The following is a 17,767-nucleotide window of genomic DNA, read 5'->3' as shown; positions in this document are numbered from 1 at the left end:
CTTTTTTAAAGTTTTGTAAAATTTAATTTTAACCCCTTCGAGTTTTATATGTTTATTTTTATGTTCGTGTCGGTATAAATTTATGTTGGTTTATTTTCTAACGTAATTTTTTCGAAAGTGATTCCTATCAAATGTAACACGTTTTCGTGCTTACTTTTATGAACGTTTTCAATTGGTCTACATTTTGACGTATATTTTGTTCGAAACAAGTGTGGTTAAATATAATATGTTTTTATAGATGGTATGTTAAATATAACACGCTTTTGTGTTTATTTTTATGGACGCTTTCAGTTAGTTTACGTTTTGATGGTTATGTACCAGTCGGTATAAATTTAAGTTAATTTACGTTTTGACATAACTTTTTTTTTCGAAAATGTCATATCAAATATAGTATGTTCTCGTGCTTATTTTTATGAACGTTTTTAGTTGGTATATGTTTTCACATAAAGTTTGTTTGGAAATGAATCATGTCAAATATAATACGTTACCATTAGGCGGTATAAATTCGAGTTACTTTGCGTTTCATGAGTTATGTCAAATATAACATGTTTCTATACTTTATTTTATGGATGTTTTCAACTGGCTTCCGTTTTAATCGATAAGCAAGTACATAAAATTTAGTATGCTCAAAGTATCTTAAAATCAATTCTAGTTTACTATAACGATAATTAACATGGTGGTTGAAAAGGTTAATTGCCCTATGAAAGTATATTACATAATCTTATTCATGTTACGAAAATCTAGTTACATTGTTTGAATATAAATAATTGGCACCATTTTTCGTGTTAATTCACATCCATTTGAAACATGCAATTCAAGCTTATAATCGTTTTTCTATTGATGTTAACATCACTTGTCACGTCAAAGAAAACAAACATCCCCAAAAGACATGTAATAAAAACAATTCGGGTATGGGTTCTTGTACTCTTTTATTTTGTTTAATTATTTATTTTTTCTGTTTTTTGGGTTATTCTGATTATATGCTTTTAGTGTTTTCTTATCACCTTGTTTGTGTTTTCTAGCATACCAGTTTGTTTGTATCTACCCTTTAAATTATTTTGTTAATTGTCAAATAAAATGTTTATATAGGTTAAAGATGGAGATATAGTCGACTGCGTTGACATATACAAACAACCGGCTTTCGATCATCCGCTTCTGAAAAATCATACCATTCAGGTGTTATTCACACTTTACCCACTAGACAATTCAAATAGTATTTTAGTATTTATTTATTTTTTTTTAAAAGTAACTTTCATTAACACAGAAAACGCCGACCCAAGCCGGGCCGACACAAAAGTTAATTCTACCTCTTCTATCTTATCTATTAAATAATGATATTAAAAGAAAATATTTTTAATTACTTAATATAAATTTAATTAAAATGTAGATTACACATTATTTAATTATGGATAGTTATTTAAGTTTCAAATAACTATTTTTTAAGTCTTCAAATAACTAAATAAACTAATTATATTTTACTTGAAAGCTTCAATTAAGTTTTCAAATATCATCAAGTTCAGAATTATATTGGTTAAAATATTAAATATAGAAAGAATAATAATAACTGTTTTTATTATGAGTGATTTATTTATTTAATATACAATTGGTTGGATGGTTTAAATGGTAAAAATACAATATGTTAGGCTATATGGTATGATCATGACCCTCATGACTCTTCATGTTAGTGCCATGTAACCCACATCTAATCCACTATCCAAAACCACTATCCAAAGGGTGTGGTCATATCCCAAACCACTACCCTCTTATTTATTTTAATTTATCTTTGTCTAAAGAAAAATGAAATGATTTGTTGAAAAATGGAAAGGAGGACCATAGTTGTCATGGTTTAATCCATGCAAACTATGGTAGAGTGTAGCCTTCCATTCATGTTCTTAGGTGACAAATCATGTCTCAACCATAACCCCACACCCTAAAAAGTTAGGTAGTAAATCAAAACAATATGTTATAGAATAAAGAAGTTAGTTGGTAAATCCAAGTTTTAGTTCTTAATATTTTATATGGATTTATATTTATAATTGCAACTTAAATTAATGGTAAAAATATATTTAAAGGACTAAGTACACTTAAATTGAATTAAGATTTATCAATTACATTAAAAAAATAAATACCCAGTTGAAAACAAAATGTTTTAAAATAACTTAGCATAATTTATAATTGTCACGTCAAAGTTCATTTTTAAATAATTATCTTAAAGACTGTATATATTAACTGATTACATTTTATTTGACCTGTGTAATACATGAGTTTATTCAACTCGTAGAAAACACTGATTTTCAAAAGACATAAGTTCAAATGAAACTAATATACATAGTATTTTAAAGGACTGGTTTATCGAACAAAAAACCGGACACATAAATGGTGTGTTACGTAATGTGTATTTAAACCATCCAGCTAGTAGTCAGATCAGATTTCAATTATTATTTTTTTGTTGTTTTTTACCTTAAAAAATTAAATACCACTTAATGATCTATTTACACCACCTTTGTTATTAAAGATTTGATGCTTTATTAATGATTGAGTGAATTGCAAAGATTGTCCTTTATGTTTATATTTTTTTGGATGATATTCTTTGTGTTTAAAATTGATGAGTTTTATTTTTTATGTTTTAAAATTTTGCACGTTATTTCCTTTAGGCCTAATCCAGTTATTTTTTTGGGTTAAATCAAATTACAAAAGAGTACTGTAGTCTTTTACCCATTTAATAAAAATGTTTTAACAAATAAAACAAAAATAAAAATGTTTTAATATATATATATATATATACACATATATAGGGGGAGGTTTATTTAAGAAGAAAAATTAATTGAGAAGAAAAAGAACAAAGGCTAAAATTGTAAAATATCGGATACTTTTTTCATTCTTATTTATTATTATATTTGACTAATTAATTAGTCATAAATACTATCATTCTCTACAATAAAAAAATTTGCCTTCACATATCAAAATTTATTCTACACATTTTGAAATTTATCCTATACATATTGAAATGTATCCTTCACATATCGAAATTTATTATACACAACTCGTAATTTATCCTACACATCTCGTAACTTATTCTACATTCTAAAGTATTATTTTTTCAATATATATATATACATATATATATATATATTTAAAATAGGTTACAAATTTAATGTAGTTAATTAAATATGAAGACTACTAATTAATGATCTATTTAAGTTTACCAATATACCCTTACAATAATATTAAATATAAATATTAATGAAACAAAATAAAACATTCTTATTGGTTAAAAATTCTTCTTTCTTTTTCTTAAAAAAAATTCTTCTCATTTGAACTCTCCTCTATATATATATATATATATATATATATATATATATATATATATATATATATATAGGATTAGGATCAAGAGTGAACAACTTCTTGAGAGTGAACTGAGTGAACTAATCTTGACACTTAATCATTTTTTAGATTAAAAGGGTAAGATTGACATTACCCAAGTATGTTTAATTAAAATCTCCTAATTTTCTCATCTCTTAACTCTCTTTCTCTCTCTCTCTCTCTCTCTCTCTCTCTCTCTCTAATTTTTAATTATTTCTCCATTATTTCTTTATCCGTAGATTTTGTTTTAGTTTTAACTTGAATATTGTTTTTCTTTTATTATCCGTATATATAGACATCATAATACATTGTTTTTAACTTTTTATAATTTTCAATAAACATTAAAAAATTTATCTGAGATTGAAATTGTAATTATTTTTGGGCATTAATATTTTTGTTTGAATATGTGATGAAGTTATTTATTTTTGCACACATGTGATATGTTTCATTTTCATTTATTTCATAATTTTTATATGAATCTACTCGTGTGCATGCCTAATATACTATATGTTGTTAATATGCACATATGTAACAATTTCTGAATATAATACACAGACGTATAAAAGACTGTACACATGTGTATGAACTAATAGCTGTGTATCTTGTATAAACTGATAGTTAGCGAGACTATACACATGTGTATAAACTAATAGCTGTGTATATTGTATAAACTGATACTAGCGAGACTGTACACATGTGTATACACTAACAACTATGTATCTTGTATATACGGAAATTAGCGAAATTTCAGGTATTTTGATTATATTGTTTAATAAATGCAATTTACAAAAGACACAAATACCCTTCTGTCATTTATTTTAAAGGGGAGTTACAACATTATAATTACAATCTTGCCATTGTTTAAAAATCTCCAGATGATGTAATCCAATGGCCCAGATTAGTTCACACGGTTCACTCTTAACCTAGTGTTCATTCTAGAACCCTACCATATATATATATATATATATATATATATATATATATATATATATATATATATATATATATATATATATATATTGTTTCTAACCTCTCTCTCTACCCCTCTTCACCTCCTCCACCACTAACAATAACCGCCTCCATCAACCATCAACTGCCGCCCACCATTGCCCCATAAACAAATGCCTACATCCCTCTCTATCTACCCTCTTTCTCTACATCTCTATCTACCCGTATCCAACACCACCAACAATCGCCTCTATCAACCATCAAAAACCACCACCAACAGCCGCCCACCATTTCCCCACCAACCACCATCAAAGCAAATGCAGATCACCTTACTCGGAAACAAAACACCACCATATGAAACTCGAAACCTATAAACCCTAGAATATGTTCAACATCAGTACTTTAATCATTAATAGTTGTTCGGTGAGACATAATAGAACTGATCAACATCAGTTCGTTAATCATCAGCAACGATTCTTTAAATATCTAATCGGTACTTTTAGATTTAACCTAGTTCTAGGGGATTTGCGAGATGGGTTTTTTTAACTAATCCCTAAATTGTTGTGATTTGAATCTGAAAATTTGGAGGTTTGTGGTTGGAAGAAATTTTGGTGGTGGTAGTGGAGGAGGATGGGTAGCGATGGTGCCGTTGAAGTCGTGGTGGGTTGGTGGTTATGGTAGAAACATGCGGCGGTGGTGGAAGGATGATGTAGTGGTGGTGGTGACGGTGGTGGAAGGAGGTTATGGTGGTGGTGTTTATGGTTGAAAAAGGTGGTGGTGGTGAAGGAGATTGTGGTGGTGGTCTGGTTAAAGTGTAGAGGGAGAAAGATGAAGTATACAGGGAGATAAATGAATTTTTTTTATTTAAGTTATTTATTTATATAATTAGTCCCCTAAAGGTGAAAGGACAAAGTTACCCTCATGTGCCAGCACATGATCAGATTTTTAACTGAAAAAATTAACTAGGTTAGGCCTAAAGGACATAACGTGCAGGATTTTAAAAATATAAAGTATAAAACTCATCAATTTTAAACATAAATGACAACGCTTGAGAAATGGTATAAAGATAAAGGACAATCTTGGCAATTAACTGTTAATATTACAAACTCACACAAAATAAAGCATATTTTATTTTATATTTGTTATATATTTTTATGTTTAGATATTCACTTATTAATTTATTTCAACCAGTGTTTAAACCGATCCAACCAACAAACCAGTGAGTAAGACGGCTAGTTCAGCAAATGAACTGAGGCAGTAATCAAAACATTGTATATATGTGTTTTTATGTGATTTGATGTTATATCTATAAAACGTTGACCATTCTAACCTTCATATGAATACATATGTATCTGTTGATTGGAAGAGTAAATATAAAGCATGGGTTAACAACTATGAATACATGATATCTATGTTTCAGATGAAGTCCAGCCATCTTGATCCAACCGAGCATACACCAAGGACTATGCAAAACTCTAGTTCTTCCAAGTTGCCATCACAAGTATGGTTGCAGTATGGAAGTTGCCCAAACGGAACAATCCCAATTCGTAGATCCTCAAACAATCATCAAACTAATAGCTATAGCCATCCCAGGAAGGTCATTGTAACCCCAAGTCACTCGGTATCCCACCACTTTCATCTTAATTTTTGAGTAATCTCATACATATGATTATGTCTCAGTCTTTTTCTAACTTGTATCTATAGTTTTCAGTGGCTCTAACCGAAATATACAGTTACTCGGGAGCTAAAGGCAACATAAAAGTATGGAAACCCTATGTTGAATCGGTCGGTGACTATAGTAGTTCTCAAGTTATGCTTAGGAATGGCCCTTTAACAGCCTTTGAGACTGCACAAGCCGGATGGGCAGTAAGTGTTTCTTACTCATTTTATAATTAGTACTTGGTGTCACAATATTCATATGAAATACATTATTTGATGATCTCAGGTAAACCCGTTTGTTTACAACGATGCTAAAACCCGCTTATTTGCATACTGGAGTGTAAGTCATATATTTTTCATGTTGGGTATTCTGTATAATCCATCAAAGTTTCACAATGTTGTATTGACGACTTCTATCGAGTTTAACAAATCCACACGTTACAGGTTGATGGCATGAGAAATACAGGCTGCTTTGATCTCACATGTCCTGGGTTCGTTCAGACATCTCACGAGATCCTTTTGGGAGGAGATCTTGATCCATATTATGGAGCTGAAATCTCAATTCAAATCTCCAAGGTGAGTAAAAGTGTATCCGTTGAACTTTTTTGGAAGTACTTGTAGCAATTTGCCACTATGCAAACAACAACTGATGTAGAAGAAAAATCCAGGGGTATCCCAAAATTTTATTTTACTATACATTAATAAAACGAATATTTTTTTATAGTTACCGTACATTCAGAGCCTCAGAGGTATCTTGCACTACGCTGAGAAAATTAAGGGGTAGCCCGTGCACCCCTGAGATACACATAGAACTCATGCAAGTTATGACAATATTTTTTTGGAGTTCCTTGGTGTGGCAAGCAAACTCCATATTGTTTTGCTTAAAACTTAAACCCTAGCTTACATTTTGGTATAACTTTGTACATTATGTAGGATCCAAACACAAATAACTGGTGGTTTAAATTCAACGACAAGGAAGTTGGGTACTGGCCTGGCGACATTTTTCAGTTAATGAAATATCAAGCCACCTCAGTCCGGTGGGGAGGTGAAGTCTACAGCCAGAAGGTGGGAACCCATCCACACACAGAAACCGCCATGGGCAATGGACAGTTTTCTGACCACGTATTTAGACGCTCTGGAACAATCACAGGGATGCTGATAGAAGCAAATTCGAATCCACCAAGGCAACCAGATCCTGAAACGATGTTCGTTAGCTCCGATGAGTGGAGCTGCTACGACGCATATCTATTGACAAGACATGTCCCTGAACCCGTGTTCCTCTACGGAGGTCCGGGGGGTCGCAATAATCCAATGTGCTAACTAATGGCTGTTACAAGTTAAGGATGAACTTTTTGCAAGAGAAGTGTAACAATCGTGATAATATTTGCTCTTTTAGTGCATAATTGTTTTGTATGTTCACTAGAAGAAAAACAACTTTTAGAGAGTACATGACATGGATGAAATGCGTCTCTATAGACTGTTTTCTCTATAGAGACAACATGTCGACTCTATTAAATTTTTTCTATATCTTTGTCCTTATAGACAACAAAAATCGTCCCTTTGTGTTTCGTCCCTTTTGAAAAGTTTGCAGACACGACACAAGTTTGTGTTAAAATTTAAATGAAAAATAAAACTAATATATATTTGCTAAAAAACATTTATTAAAATATTTTTTCTTAATAGAAACGACAAGTCGCTGCTATTAGGGGTGTAAACAAGCCGGGCCGAACCCGAGCCCCACTAGGCTCAAGCTCGGCTCGTCATGTTTTTATGAAGCTCGAGCTTGAGCTCGGCTCAGTTTGAGCCTACTTATTTGAGCTCGAGCTCGGCTCGCGAGTTAAACCCAAAGCTTGAGCTTGGCTCGAGCTATTTTGAGAACAACCTCAAACAATCTAATAGCTCAGCTCGAGTTTGCTTCAATATCGCTTAAACGAGTCAAAGCTCGGCTTGAGCTCGGCTCGCTAATGTTATCATCACAAGCATGGTGCCTGCGCGATGCGGCGGGGGTGACATTTTGCATTGTGGTACTTGTCCTTCCACCAGTTACAAACCCCATTAAACATGGCGAAATCCTAGCGCCGCCGTCAGGGTTTGTGATTGTACCGACCTATCCACGTTTCGTCACTCTAAATACCCTTCCACCATTGCAACCGCCGGTGGTTGGAACCCTCCGATTTTCTCCCTCTCTAGTATTTCGTTCTCTCTCTACAAATGAAAAGAATAATGCATGATAATAGGGGTTTGATATGGGGAGTGGGAGTTCAAAATATGGATGCTAGAGAAGTGGAACAGATTTGGCCGCCAAAAAATCCATGTATGCTTCAAAGGCTTGTAACTTGTGGTTTAAAACTTGTATTTAACTAATCTGGTGAAATTATATTTGTATCCATTCAATATACAGTATAGATAAACAATATATGATAGATTAATTATTTAGTTCGGTTTAGCTATTAAACATTATATGATAATGATCAAGTACGTTGGGCTTTAATCACGTGTACAATAAGGTATTATCTACTTGTACCTTTTAATCCGCATGTCAATACTGAATAATACAACTATAGAAACGTCGACAAAAATGAGTAGGTTGTCATGGTGCCTTTGGATTTTTTTTTTTTTTTAAAACATTATAGTTTATAAGATATGTTAAGAATAAGTAAGAAAATTATTTGTTGTGGAGGGGTGAATTATAACTAATTGTCTATAATTTTGTTAAAACCTCAGGACTTTAAGTGTAATAAGTTTACATGCTAAAAAATAGATAATATTTAAAAGACCAAACTACCCTCGTGGGGTCTTTCTATAAATAAAGGAGGGAAAGTTCTTATTTTTTTGGGTATCTTAAAATACCCCTCCATCATGCATTATAATATAGTATAGATTATTATACTATGGGCATGTTTGGGTAAGCTTATTGAAACAACTTATTGACTTATTGGCTTCTTGGAAAAGTCAGGATTTTGTGACTTATTGACTTATTGGCTTTTCCCCCCCACATACACCCTCTTTGCCAAACATCATTTTAGAGCTTATGACTTTTCAAAAAGCTTACCCAAACATGCCCTATATATAAAAAAGTAAAATTTTGTTTAATCTCAGGCTCGAGCTCGGGCTCGATAACTAAATGATCTCTATTACAGACTTGAGCTCGAGCTCGTTAAAGCTCGGCTCGTTCGAACTTTTAATCGAGCCGATAACAAGTAGCTCTCTAGCCTCTAGGCTTGTTTACACCCTAGTTGCTCTAGCCTTTTTTACAAAAAAAAATAAATAAATAAATAAATAAATAAAAAATAACAAATTCTAAAATCAAACATATTTACTATTTATGGATAATGGTGTGTTAGAAGTTGGTTAAGCAAAATTTTGTCACTCGGGATTTCGGAGAGAGATTCTACCGAGGTCGATTTTTCTTCGACGCTTGAATGTCTTTTGACTTGTGTTTACATCTTTGGTGTGGGCTGGTTCGTGTCACATAAACAATCACAAGTTGCAATCAGTAATACTAAGAACTATAAGGAAACAAGTTGCAACCAGTAATACTAAGAACTATAAGGAAACCATAATCCTGAAAAGGTAATGGTGCATGCCACCAATGGGCATATCGGAATATTATGTGAAAATAAAAGAAAAACTAATTAAAAGTCTAACACACATGTTATATGTGGTTTATTGTTTTAACCAAAGGCTTTAGACGTTTCATGTACTTTTTTTTAAGGATCATGTTAGAAAAGAATATTATTGTAAAATAATAAGTTTAAAAAAGGTTTAAATTTTCTAACAAGTGTATTAGAAATAATTATTTAGAAAATAATTAAGCTTGAAACAATTTGGTCTAACCAGTTACTTTTTCCAACACACGTGTTAAAAACTTTTAACACAAGTCAACTTAGAAAAACGAAAAGCTTTGTAACATCACGAACATCCAGAGTATGTTGTTATATTAGTTTTGCGGATAAAGTGAGAATAAAATGCAGGTCCACGAGTAGCTTTGGTAAAAAGTTGTGAAATAAAAAGTCCATGGGCCCTAGTGTATAGTTGGTGAAACTTGGGGATTACGGAGAATCCTAATAGGATTTATGATGGCTGACTCCCCCGGTCATTTTCCAGCTGCACGCAAGAAGAGAGGGGGAGAGGAGCTTGAGTTCCCATTCGTTGTGTTTTCGGTAAGGACTTGACGTTCCCTTTTTCTGGTTATTCTTTTTTAACTAGTATTAAGGGCCCCCGTGTTGCGGCGGGGGCATAGACCGTGCCAAGTAGCACTAATGCTACACAACTATAAGCGACCAACAACACCGAAAAAACTCGTAAAAACAAAATAAATAAAAAGGAAAAAATAACACCGAACGAAAAGCATACGTAAAATCGTTGAACCACGTATGTCAGTTGCGACATGTTAATGCAAAAAAAATTAGACTGAAATGTAAAAATAGAAAAGAGTAACTAAGTCGATCTAAGACCACGCGCGTTGCGATGAACCTGTCAAACAGGGAACATAAGCGCGTTGTGACGGTCTTGTCAAATGGGAAAAAATAGTAAAAAAAACTTCTAAACCCACACGTACGTTACGACGTGTTTACTCGTAAAATTAGAACGAAACGTAAAACAAAAAATTTGTAAAAGATGAAAAATACGTGGATCAAAGTTGAAAATAAAAATGTGTTGGGGTTAAATTGCAAAAAAATAAAAAGTTTTGTGTTAAAAGCAAAAAAAAAAAAAACAACAAAAAACTTAATATGAAAAAAATGGAAACCATTGGGTTAGAAGTGAAAGATTAGAATTTTTTTTTGAAAAACTCCCTATGCATGGAGTACATTTCATGAAACATCAAAATCTTCCTAATTTATAATTTATAATATCATTGACAAAAACAACGAATTACAATAAAACGGTAGGTAAACGGGCAACAAGCCGCGTTGCAACCCATGGATAAAAAGTTTGGTCATGGTGATGATAAGATACAACAAAAAACAAGGAATCCGACGAGTTTCACCCGATTCTAGCGAGCTGTTTAGCTCCCTTGTGGCGGCGATGTGTAACACCCCAAAATTTATTTTAATACTAGAATAAATGGAAAATGGATAAATTAAATCATGGGAGGTTTTCAAATCAAAATTTAACAAGTCTTAAGGGGGTAATATGTAAATTATAATTAAGAAGGGTTTAATTATGTTCAAATCACAAACCCACACCCTGTGCGTGTTCTGGGTTCGATCAGGAGCAGGGAAACAAGGGTTTACCCTTGTTCTTGCAAAAATTCACCAATTGACAAGGAGAAATCAAAGATTACTCACTGCATGTTCTAAAGTTTCAATCATCCAAGCATTTCTAGTGGAGTGGTAAGTCAAATTTCTAAATTTGGCGAATTTTAGAGAAAGGGTTTCGACCCAATCTTAAATTCGTGGAATGATTTGTGTTAATTAGATGTTAGAGTTACTCCCTAGAATAGAAATCATGCTTGATTCTAGTTTATTGAAAGGAATCTTACAAAACCCATCTTGTGAAGTTATGCTATGAGTAGGAGGATTATAGAGATTATGATTATGTGTGGTTTTGATATGTAATTTTAATTGCAATATCTGAATGCTAGTTAAATTTATGTAGGCTAAAGGAATTGTTAGAACTAGAGTGATTATTGATGGCACATAGGATGAAGTAGTGAGTTATGCTTTAAATGTTGTACATTATGCTTTATTAATGTGACGCACACTAGATGTTCGATGAAATGCTTGATAGGATAATTGTGTGTAACTTGGAACATAATGGAATGGAATGTGGGTTCTAAACGAAGGATTGAATGTGTTGTTATAGGCGTGAAGGAAGAAAGTTCAAATTCTAAGAAACCGGAAGGATCACAAGACCGAGGTATGTTCCGTTGCATACAAATCTTTGTTAAATTTTCTTTTTACTTAATTTGACGTAAAACCATTCTTGTAAGACAATCATGGTAAATAGCAAGTTAATAGCAAATCCTTTGTGGATTTGGTTATGCTAACGAAAGTTGTGTTAAGCTATACATTTTGACCGATTTAAATTGAATCGTGTCAAGTAGAGATGGATGCCATCCGTTTGAACAGGTGGTTTCGAATGCTATAATGAATGTTGAAAGCTGAATCCGTTATGCGGATAGAATGAAGAGTTATGTTGAAAGCAAATAACCCAATAAAACGGGTCGAACGTGTATGCTTAACTCTCAATGAGAGTGTTTATGCCAAAACCCAATTACTTGGGTAGTCGAATGCGTAAAAAGGATAAAAGTTCTTGTATGGATGGAACTAAAAGGAAAGAATTATGATTTAACAAGTGTGATAACTAATCTTTAAAAATTTGGTTGTTAATGTAGGTAAAACTCCACTTTAGGCGATCTGGAGATTTAGAGCGAGCACGTGTCCATGCCTTATTTTACCAAGCGCTTCCGCTAGTTTATATGCTTACTTTTTGGGTCCATGTCTTGTTATTTTGTTTAATCTTGTTAGAAGTCATACACTTGAAAACTTGTTATCTTTGTTTGGGGTAGTTTAATGCTAATAGGGTCGTAGACGGATGTTGTCTATTATGTTAAAAACAGGGAGCATGTTCGTTTTACGAACGGGTCATGCCCAATTTTTGTAAAATTTTTATTATGTATCAAAGTGGGTATTTTGATGTCTGAAAAATTATTTTTGTAAGTAATTTATCATTATGGAAAAAGCGGACCTTACAAGTTGGTATCAGAGCCTAGGTTTGAGGGATTCGAGCAAGAGTAATAGTGCTTGAACTCAAACCGAAGGCTCGTGCAAAAGTGTGCTCGCTTAAGGATCGCCTATGAGGTAAGGTTTTTAAGTATTTGATTGGTATGAGCATGAATAGCGTATTATGGTATAAGTTTAAAGAATCAAGTAGATTATGGATGACAAGGAAAGTAAAATAAGAAGTTCCGGAACCCGAGCAGCTGGTAACAGACCTGGAAATGGATTAAAACATAAAAAAATGAAATTACAGCGAAATGATCAAGGGAAAGCCGTCGCCGACGCCCTACCCGTCCGTCGCCGACGCCCTCACTTGGCCGACGGCCTAAGTTCCTGCCTACGGGGTTTTTCACCCAACGCACGTTTTTAAAAGTCGTCGCCGACGGGCTTCGCTGTCGTCGCCGACGACTAGCGTAGGTTCAGTTCGCTGATTTGTTTTGTTTTTCACATTCTAAGTTTCCGTATTATTTGAAAGCATATTAAATTGTTACGAGAAGTCCATATCAGGCTTCATAGATGTGGGGAACCACAAATAGTAATTATGAAGGGATGGACTCGGAGGAGTCGAAGGTGACGAGTCGAATGATATAAACGAATAATGAAAATTTAAAAAGCGAGTAAAGTCTAAAATATGGGAATGCGGATGAAGTAAACATGGATTAATGAACTATGATGTAATGAAAGCTTGTTATTTGTGTTGAATATGAGTATGACAATGTGTAGATGGCTGATGCAAGAAACGTCAATGAGGATGATAACGATGATATGGTTAGACAAGAAGTATTTGAGAGCAGAGTCACAGAAGTAGCGGAAGGGGTTATGCAAGCTAATCTTCCCCGATTAGCTCAAGAAGTAGAAAGCCGAGTTTTGGGAGTCGTGGATGCTATGATGACCAGTAAGATCGAGGAATTGAAAGAACTAATTGAGGGGTCCAAAAGTAAAGGCAAGGAACGAAGATGCACATATAAAGATTTTGTGGCATGCCATCCAACAACGTATGACGGTAAAATCGATCCAATCGAATGTCAAAGATGGATTTCGAATATTGAGGCGGTATTTATACGAAGTCGGTGCGACAAGGAAGATCAAGTGATGTTCGCTACCGGTCAACTAACCCATCAAGCGAAAGATTGGTGGGATGCGCACAGTAAGGAAATAGGCGAAGATAGACTTCAAATTATGACTTGGCAAGAGTTCAAAGAGCCCTTCATGAGATATCATTGTCCTCAGTCGGCTATCGACAAGATTCAGGAGGATTTCTTACGCCTCCGGCAGAAAAATGAGTCAGTAAACGAAATATCAAATGCTTTCATGGATAAGATGAAGTTCTGTGGGGATTTGGTAACAACCGAAAGAATGAAGATAAATCGCTTCTATGGCGTGTTAAAGGCGGAAATTAGAGAGTTCATAACTCCCTCAAAATGTGAAACCCTCGATGAGCTCATTAATTTAGCACGGGATAGAGAGATTGAAATTAAAAGGCAAGAAGAGCGAGGTGAAAAGAGACCAAGTGAAAGGGGTGTAAGTTCTAGTCCATCTAAAAAAGGGAAGTTTCAGGATCAAGGAAGGAAGGGTAAGTCAAAAGGTGGAATTACTCCATGCAAGACTTGTGGGAAGCTCCATACCGGAGAGTGTTTGTTGGGCAAAAAGGGGTGCTACAAATGCGGTAAGGAGGGGCATTCGTCTCATCAATGCCCGAACAACCCGAAGACTTGTTTCAATTGTTTTGAAAGGGGGCATATCAAATCGGAATGCCCGAAGCTTCAGCAAGAGTCAAGGAAAGAAGATAAGAAGCAAGAGGGTTCTAGGGCGAAGGGGAGAATGTTTCAAATCACATCTGAAGAAGCCAAATCCCAGCCGAATGTGGTCTCAGGTATCTTTCTAATAAACTCCATACCGGTTTATGTCTTGTTTGATACCGGAGCCACTATGTCGTTTATCTCTAGTGAAATCGTACAACATCCTTCCTTTAAGATTGAACGAATGTCGATGCCCTTAGAAGTAGAAATAGCAGATAGTAAAAATTATTTGTTGCACGAAATATGTAAGAATTGTAAATTAACCATTGAAGATGAGGAGTTTGCTATCGATCTCATACATATGATCCTGGGGGAATTTAAAGTAATAGTGGGTATGGATTGGATGTCTAAAAACCACGCGGAGATAAATTGTGAAACCAAAACTATACTTCTCCAATCTCCAAGTGGAAGGCGATTAAACATACAAGGCGAAAGAAAAGTGGAGGCGAAGTTATGTACTCTCGTTCAAGCCATTAAGTGTGTACTTAATGGGAGTAGGGCATACTTGGCTTACGTGGTAGATACTTAACAAGGCTCCCTGAAGTTTGAAGACGTCGAAATTGTGAACGAATTTCCAGATGTATTTCCGGAAGAATTGCCGGGACTCCCTCCCGAGCGAGAAGTAGAATTTCGTATCGAATTGAATCCGGGTGCGAAACCGGTGGCGAAGGCTCCCTATAGGTTGGCTCCCACTGAGATGCGGGAATTAATGACACAATTACAAGATCTTCTAGATAAGGGCTTCATACGCCCAAGTGTGTCGCCTTGGGGAGCACCTGTCCTATTTGTTAAAAAGAAAGACGGGCCGATGCGCATGTGTGTTGACTATAGAGAATTAAATAAGCTAACCATAAAGAACCGCTACCCTTTACCTAGAATTGATAATCTTTTTGATCAATTACAAGGGGCGAGTTGGTTCTCGAAGATAGACCTACGTTCGGGGTACCATCAAGTTAGGGTACGGGAAGGAGATATTCCAAAGACCGCGTTTAGAACCCGTTATGGGCATTACGAATTCTTGGTCATGTCGTTTGGATTGACGAATGCGCCGGCTGCGTTTATGGATCTTATGAACCGAGTGTGCCGACCCATGTTAGACAAATCAGTAATCGTGTTTATAGATGATATCTTAGTCTATTCGCGAAGCAAAGCTGAGCATGTAAAGCACTTGCGTGAAGTACTCGAAGTTCTCCGCAAGGAGAAACTCTACGCGAAATTTTCAAAATGCGCCTTTTGGCTCAGAGAAGTGCAGTTTCTGGGGCATGTAATCAACTCGGAGAGCGTCTTGGTAGATCCGTCAAAAATTGATGCCGTAATGAAGTGGGTTTCTCCAAAGAACCCGACTGAAATAAGAAGTTTTCTGGGCCTCGCGGGATACTACAGACGTTTCATACAGGATTTTTCAAAGATAGCCTTACCATTAACAAAACTGACGAGGAAGAAAGAGAAGTTTGTGTGGGGTAAAGAACAGGACGAGGCCTTTCAACTGTTAAAGGAGAAACTATCACGTCCCCCGGTCTTGACATTACCGGATGGGACTGAAGACCTGGTGGTCTATTCTGACGCTTCACATCAGGGCTCAGGCTGCGTTTTAATGCAAAGGGGAAGGGTTATCGCTTATGCTACACGACAATTGAAGCCGCATGAAGTGAACTACCCAACCCACGATCTAGAATTAGCAGCGGTAGTATTTGCTTTAAAGATTTGGAGACATTATTTGTATGGCACGAGATGCACAATTTATTCGGATCACAAAAGCCTAAATACTTCTTTGAACAGAAAGACCTAAATATGAGGCAGCGGAGATGGTTGGAACTTATCAAAGATTATGATTGTGATATTCTATATCACCCAGGAAAAGCAAATGTGGTAGCCGATGCGTTAAGCCGAAAAGAGTATCCGTCTCCCCTTCGGGTAAAATCCATGAAGATGATAGTTACGCCACGATTACTCGAGACGATACGTGAATCTCAAGTAAAGTCGCTCGGAGCGGAAGACCTGAAGAGAGAACGATTAAAAGGTGTAATCGATAAACTAGAAGAAAATTCGACCGGACATAAGACGCGATTCGGCCGAATTTGGATACCACGATTCTGCGAAGTCAAGGCCGCTCTACTCGACGAGGCACATAAATCACGATATTCGGTCCACCCCGGGGCTACAAAGATGTATCGGGACTTGAAAACCGATTATTGGTGGCCGGGCATGAAGCGTGATATAGTCAAATACGTCGCGAAATGCTTAACATGCTCCCAAGTGAAAGCAGAACATCAAAAGCCATACGGGAAATTACAACCCTTGGAGATACCGGTATGGAAGTGGGAGGAACTAACGATGAATTTGATAACCAAGCTTCCTAAAACAAAGAAAGGGCATGATACAATATGGGTAATCGTAGACCGACTTACAAAAAGCGCCTACTTCCTGCCCATAAAAGAAGCTTACTCTTCCGAGAGATTAACAGAAATTTATATGAATGAGATCATATCTCGTCACGGGGTGCCCGTGTCAATTGTCTTGGATCGGGACACTAGATTTACTTCTCGTTACTGGCAAAAGTTTCACGAGAGTGTGGGTACGAAGTTACACATAAGTACCGCCTACCACCCTCAAACTGACGGCCAGTCAGAAAGAACCATTCAAACACTTGTTGATATGCTGAGGGTATGTGCCTTAGATTTCGGGGGAAGTTGGGATGACCATTTACCATTAGTTGAATTTTCTTATAATAATAGTTACCATAGTGGTATTCAATGGCACCTTACGAACTACTATACGGGAGAAAATGTAGAACCCTCGTATGTTGGGGTGAAGTAGCGCAAAGAGAGATTGCGCCAAGTGATTTAATAGCAGTAACAAATGAAAATATTGAATTGGTTAGATCTAGATTGAAAGCAGCCCAAGATCGGCAAAAAGCTTATGCGGACAAGAGAAGGCGTCCTATTGAATTCCAAGTCGGAGATTTTGTTCTACTGAAAGTGTCCCCATGGAAAGGTATAATCCGTTTTCGCAAACGGGGTAAGTTAGGTCCTCGTTACATCGGACCGTTTAAAGTCTTGGCTCGGGACGGAAGGGTTGCATATCGATTAGAACTACCGCCTGCTCTAGACGGGATTCACAATACCTTCCACGTGTCGCAATTGAGAAAGTGTCTTGCGGATGACACAGCATTAGTACCTCTCGATGACATCGAGCTGGACGAGGGGTTGAACTATGTCGAAAGACCCATAGCCATTAAAGACTTCAAGGTGAAGAATCTCCGCAACAAAG

The 17,767-nt window shown here is 35.5% G+C and overlaps 1 protein-coding gene and 1 long non-coding RNA gene across 2 annotated transcripts; both read left to right on the top strand.

The window, feature by feature from the left end:
- The first annotated feature begins 673 nt into the window (after positions 1 to 673).
- Positions 674 to 7,293, top strand: LOC110881899. The gene is made up of 7 exons (XM_022130039.1): positions 674 to 688; positions 1,090 to 1,221; positions 5,735 to 5,911; positions 6,019 to 6,180; positions 6,260 to 6,313; positions 6,418 to 6,549; positions 6,907 to 7,293. Exons 1-7 carry the CDS (start codon positions 674 to 676, stop codon positions 7,291 to 7,293), a joined length of 1,059 nt encoding a protein of 352 aa, XP_021985731.1.
- A 3,904-nt stretch (positions 7,294 to 11,197) lies between these two features.
- LOC118482835 lies at positions 11,198 to 12,597 on the top strand. Its single transcript, XR_004868984.1, has 3 exons — positions 11,198 to 11,309; positions 11,782 to 11,835; positions 12,314 to 12,597. It is a non-coding gene; the product is annotated as an uncharacterized LOC118482835 (long non-coding RNA).
- The last annotated feature ends 5,170 nt before the right edge of the window (positions 12,598 to 17,767 follow it).

The sequence above is a fragment of the Helianthus annuus genome, chromosome 10 (assembly GCF_002127325.2).
Source record: "Helianthus annuus cultivar XRQ/B chromosome 10, HanXRQr2.0-SUNRISE, whole genome shotgun sequence".
Lineage (NCBI taxonomy): Eukaryota > Viridiplantae > Streptophyta > Magnoliopsida > Asterales > Asteraceae > Helianthus > Helianthus annuus.
The sequence above is the reverse complement of the archived record's forward strand: the minus strand, read 5'-3'. Positions and strand labels throughout refer to the sequence as shown.

Excerpts from the sequence above, each read along its gene's own strand:
- LOC110881899 (XM_022130039.1), top strand. Across the intron at positions 6,314-6,417 it reads GCTTATTTGCATACTGGAGT|GTTGATGGCATGAGAAATAC; the intron begins GTAAGTCATATA and ends CACACGTTACAG. Across the intron at positions 6,550-6,906 it reads TCTCAATTCAAATCTCCAAG|GATCCAAACACAAATAACTG; the intron begins GTGAGTAAAAGT and ends TACATTATGTAG.